Below are 17,434 nucleotides of genomic sequence, written 5' to 3' on the forward strand. Positions count from 1 at the left end.
CATCTTAAATTGGGTTCACTATTTATATTTAGATCGTCAAATGTGAAGATTTCTACTCTCAGTCTCATTCAGGCATGTCTGTGTGGGAGTATTTGTTCTCATTTGTAAGTCCTCCCTTTTCTAGAAGAAAAACCCAACCGACAAAGTGGGTGAATGCTGACAGCAGCGTCTGTGACCCTGCCAGGCCTCCCGAGCTTGCCCCCTCGCCGCTGGCCTGCCCCTGGAGGGCGACTGGCTCCCTGTCACTGCTTGTTTGCCCAACAGGGCCGCCTTTGTCCGGTGCTCACCCCCACGCTTCTACCCGCCTGTGCGTTCGTCTGAGCTGCCTCCTCACTGTTGTTTTACCTTCTGGGTGTTCTTCGAAACTGTATAGGTCATCTCCTACTGTATCGGGACACACCAATTATGCCCGACTTCCCCGCTGATACTGTATCTGGGTCCTGTTTTGGGAAACTGGCAAGATTTGGATTTTCTTCATCCTCCGTTTGCTTATTCTGTTGCTTATTCTGCGCTGTGTCTTCTTGCATGTAATTTTTCAATCCTGTTGTCTCCAGTTACATGTATCTTCCTCTCCCAAGTCAGTTTTTCAATTTCATTCTCCTTTAGTTAAGGTCTTTTTTCTCCCCCGCTCCCGACTAGAAGCATTTGAAGGGCAGGAAACAATTTTGGCCCAGCATCCTGAGCTTAATAAATATTTCAACATTGTGGGGAGAGGAGTGTAAATTTAGTTGCTCTACATTTTGTTTCCAGCCTGCCAGATGGGCTGCCTTTAAAAATTAAAATTACAGGCCACTCACGTAATATACTAGCTAAAAAGTAATTTCTAATTGGGTTTTTAATTATTTTTAAGATATTTTTGCAAGATGTATTAAAAGCCCATTCCTATTTTCGTTATCCGCTTGTCTCGTTCATAGTTATTGGGAATGTTTTGAAAATACCTTGTTTTCAGTCCTCCAGCCTTTTCTGCTCCTTGTGCGGGTCATAACCCGGCCTCTCACCCGCCCCCTGATGACGCCGAGCAGCAGGCCGCCCTCCTGCTGGCATGCTCTGGGGACACTCTGCCTGCCGCTTTGCCTCCAGTCAACATGTATGACCTTTTTGAAGCTTTGCAGGTAAAACTCTTGGCTCCTTAAGGTTTACCTAGATTTATGGGTGGGTTCAGAGTTTCTTTAAGTTTGCAAAGATACAAAGATATTCAGTAGCTTTTCCTCTTCTTGGCTTTTTGGTTTTCAGTTTTTATTGTTTGTTATTTATCTTTTTTAAGTCACTTTACTTATTTTGAGAGAGAGAGAGAGAGAGAGACATTGTACATGAGAGCAAGTGTGGGAGTTGGGGGAGAGAGAGGTGCCCAAGACCCAACGTGGGGCTCAGACCCGCAGAACTGTGAGATCGTGACCTGAGCCGAAATTGAGAGCCGGACGCTTAACCCACTGAGCCACCCAGGTGCCCCTGTTGTTTGTTATTCAAGCCATTAGTACTACCGTCATTTTTCAAATCCGGGGCCCACACCTCCCTCCTAACTTACCTCTCCCAGCCCCCACTTGCCCAGTGAAAAAGAAAAGGGGAAAAAAGAAATCCTCTTGTTCCCGCTCCTATTTCAGAAGCTTGTCATTTCTTTGTTTTCTTGTTCCTAGTTGGAGCTTCATTAGGCTCTGGCTTGTAGCTTAGAGGTTGGCGTGTGAGTGTTTCGTTGATGTAAACCTTACTTTTTAATTGTGCGTGTCGGGAAGAGGGATATACCAAAGCGTAACAGGAGGCACGCTACTGTTTTAATCGCAGGTACACAGGGAAGTCATTCCTACACACACCGTATACGCTCTCAACATTGAAAGGATCATCACGAAACTCTGGCATCCAAATCACGAAGAGCTGCAGCAAGACAAAGTCCACCGCCAGCGCCTCGCAGCCAAGGAGGGGCTTTCGCTGTGCTGAACTAGGGTGACTTGAGGGTAGGGGGGCCTCAGCAAATTCATTGGTTATTGAGAATTGAATGTTTTGGGGGGTCCACATTTCATGACTGAAGTGTGTGGTGTAAATATAGCCTTTCCTGTGGAAATGTGGCACTGAGTACCTTTTGCGTTGCTACTGTGAAGCCGTTCATACAAATCTGACTTTGATAATGACCCATATCTCTGTATGTCTGTATGTGTTCCCAGTTATGGGAGTGAGCACTGAGAAAAAGTCTGTGCCGGGAATGATGTTTTTAGGCACCTGAGGCTTAGTATCCTTGGGTCTGCATGTGAGGTAGATGACATCCTAGAACAAAGAAGCCGTTATAATTTAGTCCCCGTGATCAGCAGGACATCTGTGTGTTCAGTGACAGCATATACTCTGTATCTGGCAAGCCTAAAATTTCTGCCTTTCTCCTGAAGAACTGTGCTCTCGCATTTTGGTTGAAATAACCTACACAGTGTTAAAAATCATATACCTCCTTTAGTGACCGGTTTAATTTTTTAACAGATTTGGGTAGCTCCCTAAAAATTCATTACAACTCCGTAGAAAATAGGACTTAGAAATGCTGTGCTGTTAGGCAAAATAAAGTCCTTTCTTTGCATTAAAAGCCAAAATAAAAACTCTGGAATGTAATTGACCTTATAAAGTTTCTTCTCAGAACTTAAGTTTCTTTTACAGTTAATACGCCCAAAGACTTTTATTGGTAGTTTCACCTGTTGATTATTCCTATAGAATATATTTTAAGAAGCCCACGTAAACATGCGGGATTTATACTTAAAAACTCCCTAATTCCTATGAAGTATCTGTTCCTCTCCTTTCAGATGATAAAGTGAACATAATTTACATCTGGCAGTGTTAACTAATAATAAAATTTGTTTTTTTAGAGGTGATGCTTTTTACTAAAGAGAAGGTGTTGGTGACTATATTAGAATGTACAGATGGGTTGTGTAGGCCTAAGTAATATATGTATAGATATGTATACATGGTTCAATATTTGGATCTATTTGGTTTTGTACTTTAAATGTGACAAATAAACCTTTTGGGAGAAAACTTCCCTTTCCTGTGTTTACTAAAGTAAACGTATAAGGAATACTGCCTTCCATTGAGGTATGAAAAGCCCTGCTTTAGGAGATCTTAGCAGACTTTTAGAGGGATGTACTAGATGAGAAAGATTAAAAAACAGGTTCCAACTTAGGTATGTCATTGCTTGCTTTTCTTTCTTTCTTTCTCTTTCTTTCTCTCTCTTTCTTTCTTTCTCTTTCTTTCTTTCTTTCTTTCTTTCTTTCTTTCCTTCTCTTTTTTTTTTTAAAGTTTGAGAGAGAGCAGGAACAGGGGAAGGGCAGAGAGAGAATCCTAAGCAGGCTCTGTACTGGCAGCACAGAGCCCGACACGGGCTTGAACCCACAAACCTTGAGATCCTGTCATTTCTTTCCTTTTGGAATGTGTAGACAGAAAAAAATAAATAAACAGCTTAGTTTCAGTTCTCGGCACAAGTCTGAAAAGTCCTTTTTTAGATAATTTTCAGGTTTAGAAGAATTTGGACTGATACCTAGCTGAATGTAGCGGTTTTGTTTTGAGCCATCCATATGCCGGGAACTTAATGCGAAGTATGTGTTAAATTTCATGGAGTCCTTACGTGGAGAGGCAGCTGGGAGGCTCAGCCCCGTCCTGCCGCCCATCGCAATGGCGGCGTCCATGGGTGGCCCTGGCTTTCACCTCTACAGTCACCTACTCTGGTGGGACCACAGGATGCCAGAGGACTCCCTTTGCCTCGTGTTTCCGGCCTACGTGAAAATCTGCTTTCTGTGCCAGTTTTCCTTAAGAATCACTTTGTAAAGTGGAAAGATGGGGTTGAAGGTAGAGGGATAGTTAGGATTTGAAAGATTTGAACACCTCTGTCCCGCCAAAGGCTAGCTTCCACTCCAGCAGTGTTGCCAACTGTGGGATCCTGAGTGAAATTGTGACTGCTTATTCCCAAGCATTTAGAAAAATAACTGTCAATGAGGAAAACGCTATTAGAAACCAGATAATTTCAGGGGCACCTGGGTGGCTCAGGTGGTTAAGCGACCGACTTCAGCTCAGGTCATGATCTTGCAGTTTGTGAGTTTGAGCCCCGTGTCGGGCTCTGGGCTGACAGCTCGGAGCCTGGAGCCTGCTTAGGATTCTGTGTCTCCCTCTCTCTCTGCCCCTCTCCTCACGCTCTGTGTCTCTCTGTCTCTCAATAATAAATAAATAAATGTTGAAAAAAAAGTTTTTAAAAAAGAAACCAGATAATTTCAGACTTAGAATAAAGCTTATTTTTCCTGCAGGAGTTTCAGTAGTTGTCTTTCATATATAGGTGTTATCACTGCAAAACCAAGTTTCATAATGCCCACCTTACTTTCTACCCAGAGTGCTGGCTTAGCACACATTCTTATAACCTTGAACATCCTCTGCTGTGACCAAGCACACGTTCCTCGGCATGCACCCCCCAACACCCCACCATTGCCTGAGGTTCCCAATTGGACCTCACAAGCTTCTAAAGGATTACTCTTTGACCATTAGATAAATGCCTGTGTTCCCTCACATTTTTTGGCTCCTGCCAAAATGCCTCCAGGATGTAGAGTAAGGGTAAGGAAGCTTGGTTTTAGGGGTCAGACTTAAATGCTGTGGCCAACAGATTGGGTCAGCACTTGATTCTGATGGCTTAAAAAAGGACAAAAGTCTGGAGACTTCTTAGAGAGTAGACCACTACTTATTTAATTGAATCTATGGGCATGGTAGATTCCCAGGAGTAATTTAACTAAAAGCACACCAGGAAAGGGCAGGTAGGTTCTTCATGCTTTCATTTTTAAAGAAATTTGTGAAAACTAAGTTTTCTGATCTGCTCCTCAACTTGCTAGCATGTCTTCACCCATTTAAGATCAATATCCCTTTATGGATTTCCTTCACGGGATTTGGTAGTGTACCATCCCCGAGAACATCTGAAACATGACTGAATGAGGAAAAAAGCTATTTATGCCAGGCCTCCCCCCAACTCCCCACCCTGGACTTTTGAGTTTAAAACCACATGTTACCATTTTTCTTCCCTGTCTTCAGACACCAACATTTATATTGCCATCCCATGAACGGACACTTTTTTGATTCAAGGATATTCCATACATACACCCCAGACCTGAGAATATAGCATAAAAGATAGTTTGAAATGTGACCTTTCACAATGCTAGAGGTAAATAATAAATAAAAGCACCATAGCCTATTGTCTTTATTATCAAAGTTTATTGTTGGGGTCAATTTTCTATCTACCAGGGAGTACAACTATGTCTCAATATGTGCTATAGTAATTCTAGGGTAATAGCCTTTCTGCAAAATAGTTGTACTGGGACTCTGTTAAGCATAGATCATAATTCAGTGGAAGAATGAGCCCAGAAAAACCCTGACAGTAGAGCCATTACTCTAGGAAAGTTCCAGTGCTATGCAACCTGTAAGGCATCATCTATCAGCTGAAGATGAGACTCAAGAAGATGTTGGTGGAATGAAATAGGAGTTGAACCCATTTTCTACTCTTCTCTGCAAGAAAACTATGGCTCCAATGCAAGAACCCAAAATTAGATCTTATAAAATCATTTAGGCTCCCAAAGCAAGTAAAACAGGACATAAAGAGGAAAGGGCCAGGGACCAGGGTAGTGGAGGATAAATTAAGTGGAAGTAGAGGGAATGGAAACTTCTGGAATGGAAAATAGCTGTATTTAGATGCCATTTGAGACAACAAATAATACAGTACAGGTGAAAGCAAATGGGGAACAATTCCAATATTCAAAGTTATTCAGATATACCAGAAACTAAGTGAAGTTTCCTACCTTGGAGGAAAACTGGTTTTAAACAAATGACAAAGGTGAGTCACTAATAGGAAAATGAGTACCTGAGTAGAAATAGGTGTTTCAGGATGCCAAGAACAGTATAGTATATAAATGAGCAGAGTCTACCAGAAGGAAAAGTGGTTATGGTAGCCTGTTATTCAGATCAGACATTGGAATGACATTTCTGGCAATGGCTTTGTCCAGAAGGTCCCGGCATATTTTTTTGTAGCATAGATAGCTCGGAATGTTTTCGTGACACTCAACTTAGGTGGGAATGCAAATTACTAGAATGTAAAAATTCAAAGACCTCCCATCTATTCCCGCAGGGCAGAAGGAGATTAGAAGTCTTGAAACAGCTGTGGCTAAAGGCCCACGTCCTCTCATACCCTTGTGATCAAAATACTAAAGAAACCAACAAGTATCCGATGAGTCAATGAGCCTTGTACCATGTAGATAGCAGATAATTTATAGTGACTTCTTCTGCAGGCAGCCTGAGAAACAGAAGAGCTTGTATACTAAATGCTGCCCCATCATTAAATATGACACAGAGGGCCACCAAAGACCCTAAAAAATTCTAGCTGCCAACGAGATTGGGAAGAGAAATACAACAGCATAGTTTCCTAACCTGCATCTTCCACTCTAACCTAGTTCGTCTGTGGAAAAGCCATCTGCTGGCACCAGGCCAGTATGCCTGAATTTTATCATTAGTATCTCATTTTTCCAAAAGAGGAAATGTGTAAGTAGCAGGTGTACGTATGGGACTTGTTTCTACAAAGCCTTCTTTGCAGTCTTGACCTGTGTGGGGACAGGTTCTACTCTTGGAAGCATTTTTAAAGGCAAAAGAAAACATTTACTTGAGGTTTTCTCCACAGAGAGGACATCAGTGGAATTGGGCCCATAGGAGTCTCCTGTTGGTGTTGAACAAACGGTCTCTTCTCCAGGAACAAATACCTTTGTTCATTCATATTTACAGGTTTCTTTTGATGGACACATGGATTAATCTCTAAAACAAAAAATGGGGCAGAAGCAGTTTCTTCCCTAATCATGTTCTCTGCTGAAATCAAGGGTCCTAGACTTTTCTGACACGTGGATGTGGGGCGGGGGTGGGCTATGTCACAGGACAGGGTGCACAGTCCAGACATGGGGTTGTTCCAGCCCCCCCGGCCTTCTGCTGCTCCCTGTGCGTCCACACTTTGAGGAATCTTCTTGAGGATTTTCCTCTCACCTGTTTCAAACAGTTCCAATTGCTGGAAAACAGAGAGAACCTAAGTGTGAATTAACCCTTGGATTTTAGAAATCGTATACATTTTAGCAAACATGATTATTCCATTAGTCAGATTTCCAAATAGATGAGGAGAACCAGTTTTATGCCCATCTGTCCACTATTAAATCTCCTGTTTGCTGAGAATCCCTAACTGCTTCTATCACTTCCTCAGTTCACAAAAGGGCAGCTGAACAGAGAACCGGTGGTCATGATGGTCAGAAGGTCATGGTTGATATCGGACGTAAATGCCTATCTTCACAGCTGCAGCCTCGCCCTGTCTTTTCCCTTTCCTCTTCTGGTAGCAAAGAGCTTAGAAAATTAAAAAAAAAAAAAAAAAAAAAAAAAAATGCACAGAAATGTTGTTTAACAAGGAGAGGGAAAAAAACAAAAAGTAAAATAAGACAAGGATTAACAACTCACTAGAATTCAAAGTTTGACCATGGTTAGCAGAAAAAGGCTGAATTCATGGAGGGGAAGGGTAGGGGACATGAGAGGGACAGAAAAAGCAATTTTGGTGATTTGAATTTAACACTGAGAACTCCTCCTTGGCTCCACCGTTATACGAGGGGTCCCAGAATCACAGCGGGGTTCGGCAGTATGAGTACAATTTGATTTGAGGGCAGGGAAGGAGACCTACGTCCCTCTTGCACTTGTACGGCGAGGAGTGAGGTGAAAGATTTCAGTTAGCATTTCCTTTGGAGAAAAAAGCAACTAGGATGGGACCCCTTAGTTACGCTGTAAAAGGAAGAAGACACGTCAAGACGGTTTTAGGGCCTCTGTAAAGGAAGGAATGACCTTCTTCATACTAAACGTGTCTAGGGAAAAAAATTAATTGACAATTAGGGAAATGAGAGCAAGAGGGTAAAATGAATTGCTTGCTCCTTCTGTAGGTTTCCCGCTGTGCCTGGCTGGCTGTTCTCTCCCAAGGTGTGTGTGCGGGGGGGTGGTACGTGTTAAGTTCACATCCACTAGAGCTGTTAGTCCCCGTCCCCCACTTCCTCTTGAAGCTGCCCTTCTACAGTCAACTCTGAAAATTCCAGACCTCTTGCTCTCAGTCCTCAGACTTTATTCATGGTAGTCTTAGCTATGTGCCTTTCTTTTCTTTCTTTCTTTCTCTCTTTTTTTTTTTTTTGGTGCCGAGATTCAATTTAGAAATATATCCTTCGGACATCAGTGGACAAGCAATTACTGCAATTGCTCCCACCACCCATGTGAAGGTCATTATGAGAATAAGATAATGTTTTAAAACTCTTTTGAACTCCTAGGGAGAAGCAGACCTACGCTATCGTTTTTCTGTGCCAAGTGGGCTCCCGAGCAGACCACGCGAAGTCTGGGCGCGGAGGCCCCAGCGCCCGGTGCTCTCCCCGTACCGCCGGCCGGCCCCGGAGGCCAGCGGAAGGGAGCACAGCCGCTCCAAGCGTGTCAGATACACACCCCGGCCCTGACGCTCCCCGGGATTTATAAGGGGAAGGAAAAAGCTGGCTCTTCAGACCAAATTCTTTGCGGACTGAGCAACGTCAGATAGACCACGCTCCTTCAGGCCCAAATAATTTGAACATGACAGCCCTCAGATTCAGTGTTCTGGCAGCTCACTCCTTGTGGGGAGGGCCAGGCCTCAGAGCAGAACACCCACAAAGTAAGCCAGGCAACGGCACTTGGACCCAAAGGAGAGCTGAAGGCCTCTGATCCGTGGTACGGCAGCCCAGGCTTGAGAGTTCTCGAAGGCACAGAAAATCACGGCAAGGGGGAAGGTGTCCGCGGAACACGAACAGGCCTGTCTGTGAAGGTGCGGGGCGTGTGCGTGTGCCTGCGGGTTACCTGGGCTCTCCCCTCCGCGGTCAGTTGCCCTCTGGCGCGCTCTCGGTATCGCATTCTCTGGGTCCCTCCCCTCCTCCCGGCAGCTCGCTCTCGATCTCCCACAGGACGTCGTCTTCGTCTTCCAGATTGCTGGAGATGTGGCACTTCTTGAAGCCCTGGACGATGGATTCGCTGGAGATGCTGTTCCACGCGACCATGACCCACTCCAGGAAGAGGCCCAGGGGCGGCTTCTTGGCGTTCCCGGTGGGGCTCAGCGCCAGGTTCCCGGCCAGGAGCCAGTTAGAGTACTGGGCCCGGACGCTGTCATTGAGCGGCTTGTAGACCACCACGTCCAGCACCTGCAGCTGCGAGGTCAGGCCTCCGGGGATGATGACCATGTCGGTGTTCATGCTCTCCATGGAGCTCTTCACGGAATCCGTGGCGTGGCCGCGGAAGCCGTTCAGGATCAGCATCCCTCGCTGCTTGGGCGCCGCGCCGGTCCTCCGACGCCACACCACTTCCAACCAGTCCTGCATCAAGTCCTCCGTCATCCACCCGTACCGGTGGCAGCGGATCTCCATCCCGCTGGGGAACTTCCCGGGGGGGATGTACGTGCCCCTCAAGATGATGTACGGGGGCAGCTTCCTCCCGTCTGCCAAGACACCCAGCATTGCCGTGATTTTCAGCTTCTCCCTGCCCGGCGTCTTGACCAAGACGGGCTTCTCGCCCTGGTTGTCCACGGTCACCCGCGAGGGCACCTCTAGACAGATGGGCGTCTCGTCGGCGTTCCCCATCTGCGCCACCTGGTAGTCGTGCGCCCTGCGCAGGGCCAGCACGCTCCGCTGGTAGGTGACGAGCTTCTCCGTCAGGTCTTCGGGCAGCTGCTGGGGCACCGGCACCTTATGCCGCAGGGACAAGTCATACCTCCGCATCATTCTTCGACACCAACCCAAGCTGGCTTTGAACCCCTTCTCCGGAATGTTCATTTCCTGGGCGATCTCGAGGGCTTTCAGCTGCATGGCCTCCCTGGTGATAGGGTCCCCTTTGGCCTGCATGTACCTGACGTACTCGGCCACGCGCTGGTCCACCAGGGCAAAGCGCCCGTTCTTGGGGCCGCGGAACGCCCGCCGCATGGCGTGGGCATTCTGCAGCTGCGGCTTCACTTTGCGCCAGTCCCGAACGTTCTTTTCCAGCACTCCAAACTGCTTGGCAGCCTGGCAGTTGTTGGTGCTCTCAGCATATTCCACCACCATGAGCTTGAACCCCGCGTCGTAACTGCGCCGCATGCCCCTGCTGAACTGAAACTTCCCGGCAATATCGTCCGCCGAGAGGTCGTACCCCGGGAAGCCCATGGCCATGTAGAAGGGGTACCCCTCACTCCACTCGGGCAGCTCCGTGAGGTCCCGAGGCAGGCGGAGGCCAAAGCCGTCCAGGTGCTGTGGCTGAGGAAAGTGGGGGGTGGCGTTCATCGGACCCGCCCAGTCCGGGGGCTTGACGTCAGTCTCTTCATTTTCTAGGAGACAAACAGGGAGGGGCGAACACAACGACAGTAAGAAAAATGCCTTCTGGCCTATTCCGATTTCCTGGGTGAAAACGCTAAGAATACCTTAATCTGAGGTTCACTCAAAGGAGGCCCTTTAGTAACAGATGACGTTCCCCTAAGTCCTATGGATCGCCACACCTACTTCCCACAATACCTGTGTATCGCTACTCCTTCTTTGCAGGTGGAGCTACAGAAGTGAAGTAATACATCAAGGGAGCTGAGCTACAAAGTGCCAGAGCTGGGACTTGAACACAGGTACCAAACTTGGATCACACGATCATTTTGTGGGCCACGCTTTGGTCAAAACGGTTTTTGTGGGCACGAGAAGCCAAATGTAACCCATACAGTAGGTACAGAATTTAGATGCACTGCTAAAGGGATGGCCTGACTCACGTCCCTTACGCCAAGAAAATCTATAGCAAAAGCATACTTCGTCCCCTCACACCAATGTCAGAACTTCTATATTTACAAAGTGGTCGCGGAAACTGAACAGGACTTGGGAAGATAGCGTGTCTCACCCAAACTAAGATGCCATCAGTTGCAAGATACACCATGGGAAAAGAAAAAAAAAAATGCCATCAATTTTAAGAGGAGTTCTCAATTTCAGAGATGTTAATGTGGTGGGCGGGGGGGAAACATGTCTTAGAATCAATGAAATATGGCATTTCACACTCTTCCCTATAGAGAGAAGGTGAATAAAATCACTGGCTGCTTAGAAGCTGTTTTTGGCCAACTGTTATCCTAACTATGTTGTTGATAAAGGGCCATGTGCTTCTCAGACGTACCTACTCACACATGTACTACAGCTGCTCTTGCTTTTTCCATCCAAGAAGAGATGGACAAGAAACCAGGGTAAATCGCCCCGGCCACGTGCTTTGTCGCATTATTTTCCTTAGTCTTCAAACGTATATGGTGCGCTACTGAGGTGGCCTCCTTCACCCAGCATGTGCACAGGACCAAACGCCATACAAACTTCAATTTACTTCATGCGCGTACAAGGTTGCACATTGAGACTTATTACCCACTGCTGATGGAGGAAGAAATGGAGGCTCAGAGAGGTGAATGAAGTGGCCTAAAGTCACACAGCACTAGAAAGATTTTGAACATCCAAAGCCCATCATCTTCCTGCCTCATAACCTTGCCTCAACTCTTAAACACCCCACACGAGGTACATGGAAACTTAAAGTCCAGGTTCACAATGCTCCCACTGGATGTATGCTGGGGTGATTTCATTGTAGTACCTGCCAAGGTTCCTCCTTGGAGCTGCCATTCATCAGAATTCTGAGACTCCTCGTCACCTTCCAACCGAGTGATCATGTCTGGCTTAGGGAATGGGAATTCTGTTTATAGGAAATAAAACAGGTAATAGCTGTGTGTTCCTGCCTTGGAGCCCTGCCAAAATCAGTACTTTATGCTACTTAAGGAATCCCTCCCCCACCCTGACACACAACACACACTCTCTCCATGTGGGGGTTTACAAAAGTCAGGGGGAAAGGGCTGAGGGGTAACGAAAGAAAAAACATGATAGGAAAGAAGTCTGTCCAAGGGAATTTTGGGATCTCGGCTAATGAGGGCTGGTGCTAGCAACAACAAAAACAACTTCATTTAGCAGGATGCAGTCCCTGACCTATTGAACCTTCTGGTACCTAGATGAGAAACTAGGAAATCCCTCCAGCTGGTTACATTCTAATGATACGGATCATCAATGCCAGGAGGGGAACGAGGATTCTTTGGGGCTGAGTTCCCAAGCGTCTGAGGCTGACGGGGTAACAATGAAGTCTGCCTTCCCTCCTGAGGAACATATGAAACACAGGCCCAGGTCTGTGGTGACATTTCTTAGGTTAGGTCTTTTTTTTTTTTTTTTTACACGAATGCCTAGGTCGAGTGAGGATGGTTCTGAGAGCTGGCGCAAGTTGCTGAGTAGAAGGACACAATATTTATATCCTGCCGAAGTCAAAAACAGGAAATCAAATGGGCACAGGCATTGAGGGGACAGAGTCCAAGTTCAGGAGAAAGGGATGTTGGATACACCAGAGAAGAGACATGGAAACAATTCTCTGGGCTCAGAGCTTCCAGGAGACAAAGAAAAAACAAAGCTTTACCCAGGGACAGGACAGTTTCATAATTCATCCTCATGACTTCCCGGTAGAGGGCCTTTTGTTGCTCCGTCAAAACTTCCCACTCCTCATCGGAAAAATATATGGCCACCTCATCGAATAGGGCCGGCACCTGGAACAGGGAACAACTAATAGGCATAAGCAGACACAGACTCACACACCTTCGTCTCACAGGGGAGGGGCTCTGACCGGGGGACACGGTCCATCCACACTCACTAGGCGAGTGGAGGCAAAACAAGGACACAGCACAGGTCCCGCACGCCCTGCTTAGGGTCGCTTACCGCCTCGGTTCACAGAGGAGGAGAGCAGCACCCTGAGAAGAAAACTCCCCAGCAGTGATCACCAGATCGGGACACACGCTGCAGGGCCAGCCGATCTGGGCTCAGCCCCGGCTCCAGATTCAGGAGCAACTGCCCCCAAGTAAACACCCTGAGGCAGTTCCCCCACCAAAATACACACACCCAGCCACCCCCTGCCCTCCCCCAAGTCACAGATCCCTGGCCCGGCATGGGGGTGGGGGGCAGCTCCTGGGCACCGTTCTCCATTTCCTGGGGTACCAGCTCTAGCATTTGACTCAGAACCCAAAGCCCAGGGAGGAGCCAGTGAGAGAGGGGGCCTCATCCTGCCTTTTCCAATCTGCAAGAGCAAGAGTAGGAGGACAGAAGAGCTAATTAGAGCTTAAATTTATGTAATGAAACAGCAGAGCAAACTAGTTTGCTTTGATGCCTAGACCTTCGGCCAAGGACAAAGGCAGCTCTCCTTCCCTCTCCCCACTGACCCCGCTCCCCCACCCCTGTGGGAGGGGCCGGGCCGCCCAAACCAACCTCCTCTTGTTTACTCGACTCTGCTCTTCTTTTTGCCATGTCGTTTCTTTCAGTCATGAAAAATCCCACTCTGAAGTTCATCATATTCGGTGGTAAGAAATCACTGGGCCGGGGTTTCAGGGTTACTGCTTTCAAAGCTATTCCCCAAGGCCGAATCCAGAGCCTGGGTGATCATGAGACTGTTTTTTCACCAGCTTAGGAAATTAGCATCTGCACAGTGTGTAGCTTCTTCAGGTGTCCAGCCATCAGTCACCTGGACACACTGGACTTTCTCCTTATTCGCCAAGTCCATGTCCTCCCTTCCCACTCACAGCACTCTACAAGTACAGAGTACTTCCCAGGAAAGGCTGTGTCTGCTTCATCTGTTTTCCCCAACAACCTCATTTCACCAAGGAGGAAACGGGCTCGGAGAGGCCTTGTTGCTACTGGAAGTCACACAGCCAACAAATGGCAGGGTTGAGATGTGGACCTAGCACTGTCTGAGTTCAAGGCTCTAGCTCCTACAAAGAGCAAAGTGGCCTCCCTGGCGACCAGCCCTTCACTCTCCCCTACCTCCGTGCTCAGTGGTTCTCAGCGCTTGCAGTTTCCTGAGCAAACCATTCTTTTACCTCTCGTGTCCCCCCACATGGCTCTCCCACTGCCTCAGAGGTCCTCCCCATTCTTGGCTTGGCTGACACCCACCCACCCACCTTCCAAGACTTAGCCCAGATGTGCCGTTCCCTGGGAAGCTCACCCTGACGTGGGTTGTGCGCCCACTACACAGCCCTGTGGCACCCTGGGCTCCACACTACGGTGGCACTTATCACAACGCAGTATTCTCTTGGTTTACTTGTCTGCTTCTTACAGTAGAATTCAAGCTCATTGAGGACAAAACCTATGTTTATTCCATCTCCCTAAACTTAGGACACTTCTTGTAGATAGTAATCGCTTAAGAAAGTATTTTTTAAGTTTATTTATTTAGAGAGAGCCAGAAACAGTGTGAGCAGGGGAGGGGCAGAGAGAGAGGGACAGAGAGAATCCCAAGCAGGCTCCTTGCCATCAGCACAGAGTCCGATGCAGGGCTCGAACTCACAAACCACAAGACCATGACCTGAGCCGAAACCAAGAGTTTAACCGACTGAGTGAGCCACCCAGGTGCCCCCAAAATGTATATGTGAATAAAAGATTTAAGCAAACGATATCCAAATTTCCTTTCTCTTGTTCCACTTAGAATAGTTTCAAATACTCATTAAATTCAGTCTCTTACGAAACCAAGCTTCCTCTTTGGAGTAAGTGTGAAATACTAGGAGGTAAAAAGGGATGAATCTCCAGGCTTTCCTCAGACCTTCATCAATCTGGAAAGCCTGTCAGCCAGGAATTTTCCACCCCACCCCTTCTCACTTCCCAGCCTTTTGAACGACTCTCCTTTTGGCCTTTTCTCTCCCTAGGAAATTCCAGATCCAGGCCATACCTATTTATAGTCCCTTTCCCTTTGCTGATAAAACGGGACACAGGACTGGCTACGCCTGTCATTTCAGAAGGGCTACCGACACTCACAGAAGTAAAACGTCCTAGGCCTGGTAAAAATCTCAGGAGCCCCAAAGTTGTAAGGTGGCTGGAGGGTGACTGGTGCCAGATTCACGTCCTCATATTTATGGCTGGGCCACAGAGGATCTTCAAACAAGCCCACATTATACTCCAAGACGCATAGTCCAGTGGCTTAGAAATTCTCCTCACAGCAACCCTCTGTGAGAAGTGAGCGAGCCTTCAGCCAGGCCCCGTGGCGCAGGCCTCCTCTCTCTCCACAGAGGCTTTTTATCCGGCTGAGCACAGCAGAAGGTAAACAGGGCCTGCCCCGGGCAAAACTCCGAAGTTGGGAGGCCCTTTCTTGGCCTCACAGGTAGGGACCCTCCATCCCTGTCCTCCTCCCTTCCCTCAGAAGACCCAGGATGCATCAGATAGGTGTTCTTCCTTCGGCTTGCAGGTACTGCCCTGCTCTGCCGGCAAGTGGGCATTCCAGAGACCATCTCCAAGGGGAACTGTCAGGAAGTACCTACACCCCGCACAGCCGCACGCTGGCGAAGCTGTGTAACGAAGGTCTCAGAGCAGACGGCCGTTACCAGTGCACGAGAGAGCATCTGCGTGGGGCACTCCCTCTCGCGTGTTGAAATAATTATCTTATTGAATCCTTGAAGTAATAATAAAGAAATGGGAATCACTACCCCACTTTTATGGGTGAGGAAACAGCTGCTAAATGACTTGCCCACAGTCACAGAGTCAGAAAGTCTGACTCCAGGGGCGCCTGGGTGGCTTAGTTGGCTAAGCGTCCAACTTGGGCTCAGGTCATGATCTCGCGGTTCGTGAGTTCAAGCCCCCGCATCAGGCTCTGTGCTGACAGCTCAGAGCCTGGAGCCTGCTTCGGATCCTGTATCTCCCTCTGTCTCTGTCCCTCCCCCACTCGTACTGTCTCTCGAAAATGAATAAACGTGAAATAAATAATAAATAAATAAATAGTCTGACTCCAAAGCCCAGACTTTTTCAGCAGGCCACTTAGCACGCAGACTGTAGTGAGCCTTGGCCCTCGCAAGAGAGACGGGCAAGGGACCTGTCCCGCAGAGCTCCTGGGGAGAGAACTACACCCCTCAGCACTGCTCACCACGCCCTCTGGCTGGCCGGCCGGCCCCGGGGCCTGCCCTACTTCTCTCACCTTCTCTGCTTCCAGCTCCGGGAGCTGTTCCAACTCTGCACAGGAGCGCTCCTCTCGGGTGCCTCTGTTCCTGCTTTCCCTGTGTCTGGAGTGCAAGCTCTCTCTCCTCCCTTGGCCAGTGCCACTTATGAACGAGACTCAGTTCAGGGTACATTCCTCTTTTTCTCTACTTGAAACTCTATTTCTATTCCAATTCTCCTGTGGAATATTATCCTAATATATAGCATAGTTCTTATGTTGGAAAGGCTTTTATTGATCACCCTAACACAATTCTCTACAACCAAAATACATATTTAAGGAACAGATTCATTTCTTTTCTTTCCCTAGTTCAATGCCCTAGAACAGGGTTTTTCAACATCAGCACTATGGACATTTTGGGCCAGATAATTCTTTGTCATGAGGGCTGTCCTGTGCATTGGAGATATTTAGCAGTGTCCGTGGCCTCTCCCCAGGAGATGCCTAGTAGGATCTCCCACTCCCCAACCCCCACCCAAATCACAAGAGCCAAAAACGTCTCCAGATATTGCCAAATGTCCCCAGGAGGGAAATGGGCCTGGGAGCCAACCTGCCCACTGCTTAAGACCAGGTCCATGCATGCCCCCTGAACAAAGCCTCTTGAGTTCTCCAGCTGAATGAGACCCTGCTCTTGAGCTGACTTCACCCACTGCACTCTGAATATTGTACTATGAATTATGTTCTCTTCCCCACCTTCCTTGCGAGACTGGCAACTCCAGGAGACTAGGGATCTTGTCTTAACACCACCACTGTGCTCAATGACTGCGGACAGGGGGCAGACTGCCTGGAGGCCACAAAAACCAGCCCCGCTCTTCCAGCGACCTTCTTCCTTCCCAGCTAAGAATGGCCTTTGCCTTGCTCCCTTCTCACTGTTCCGACAACACTTAAACGTCCACCTTTACTGCACCCATTTTCCAAGGTTCTCCATGCTACCTAGAGGTTCTGGGTGGGCCAATTTAGCCTTAAAGCCCAGGGTTTCTACTGCCTTGAGGTCTTGTTGCAGGCTAAATGGGACTGACTCCTGTCCTCGAAGGTCTCCCCAGCTGCGAGGATCAGAACTAGAGAGGCGGTGGGGGTGAGCAGAGAACACAAAAAGAGAATGGCAGTGCAGCCTACAGAGCCCGACTGAAAACCCAGAGCCTGGTGGTGCATTGTGTTTCATCGAGGTATGACACACATACAATAAAATGCACTGCTTTTAAGGGTCCAGCTTGAGAGACATTTATTTTTTTAAGAACACATGTCAGCGTACATGTGTAACTTTGGGGCAAAGTAGATAACCTCTCTGCTCCCCAGACCTCTTGTGCGGGAGGGGAGCTGGACCGGACATTTGGGAGAGCCATGTTTCTATGAACACCAATCTCCTACTGGAAACAAAGGAATAGAATGGATACTG

At 47.8% G+C, this 17,434-nt stretch overlaps 2 protein-coding genes across 9 annotated transcripts in view; one reads left to right on the forward strand and one right to left on the reverse strand.

Annotated features, from left to right (window-relative positions):
* TADA1 (transcriptional adaptor 1) overlaps positions 1 to 11,119 on the forward strand; it is a 25,366-nt gene extending 14,247 nt beyond the window's left edge. The window contains exons 7-8 of one of the 2 annotated variants that reach the window (XM_015062314.3): positions 950 to 1,112; positions 1,780 to 3,003. In XM_015062314.3, the coding sequence (XP_014917800.3) occupies positions 950 to 1,112; positions 1,780 to 1,932 (316 nt within the window). In that variant the 3' untranslated portion in view covers positions 1,933 to 3,003. Of the gene's footprint in view, positions 1 to 949; positions 1,113 to 1,779; positions 3,004 to 8,321 lie in introns of those variants that run through there. The other variant, XM_053209668.1, reaches the window with a different exon arrangement.
* Positions 5,192 to 17,434, reverse strand: part of POGK (pogo transposable element derived with KRAB domain) — a 15,223-nt gene continuing 2,980 nt past the window's right edge. For 3 of the 7 annotated variants that reach the window (XM_027046338.2, XM_053209665.1, XM_027046339.2), the window contains exons 3-7: positions 13,338 to 13,500; positions 12,499 to 12,625; positions 11,638 to 11,736; positions 8,875 to 10,366; positions 5,192 to 7,039 (exon numbers count right to left, since the gene is read on the reverse strand). In XM_027046338.2, coding sequence (XP_026902139.1) covers positions 8,895 to 10,366; positions 11,638 to 11,736; positions 12,499 to 12,625; positions 13,338 to 13,500 — 1,861 coding nt within the window. In that variant the 3' untranslated portion in view covers positions 5,192 to 7,039; positions 8,875 to 8,894. Of the gene's footprint in view, positions 7,040 to 8,874; positions 10,367 to 11,637; positions 11,737 to 12,498; positions 12,642 to 13,337; positions 13,501 to 17,434 lie in introns of all 7 variants that reach the window. The other 4 variants (XM_027046340.2, XM_053209666.1, XM_053209667.1 and 1 more) reach the window with 2 other exon arrangements.

This window comes from Acinonyx jubatus, chromosome E4 (assembly GCF_027475565.1).
Source record: "Acinonyx jubatus isolate Ajub_Pintada_27869175 chromosome E4, VMU_Ajub_asm_v1.0, whole genome shotgun sequence".
Classification (NCBI taxonomy): Eukaryota; Metazoa; Chordata; class Mammalia; order Carnivora; family Felidae; genus Acinonyx; species Acinonyx jubatus.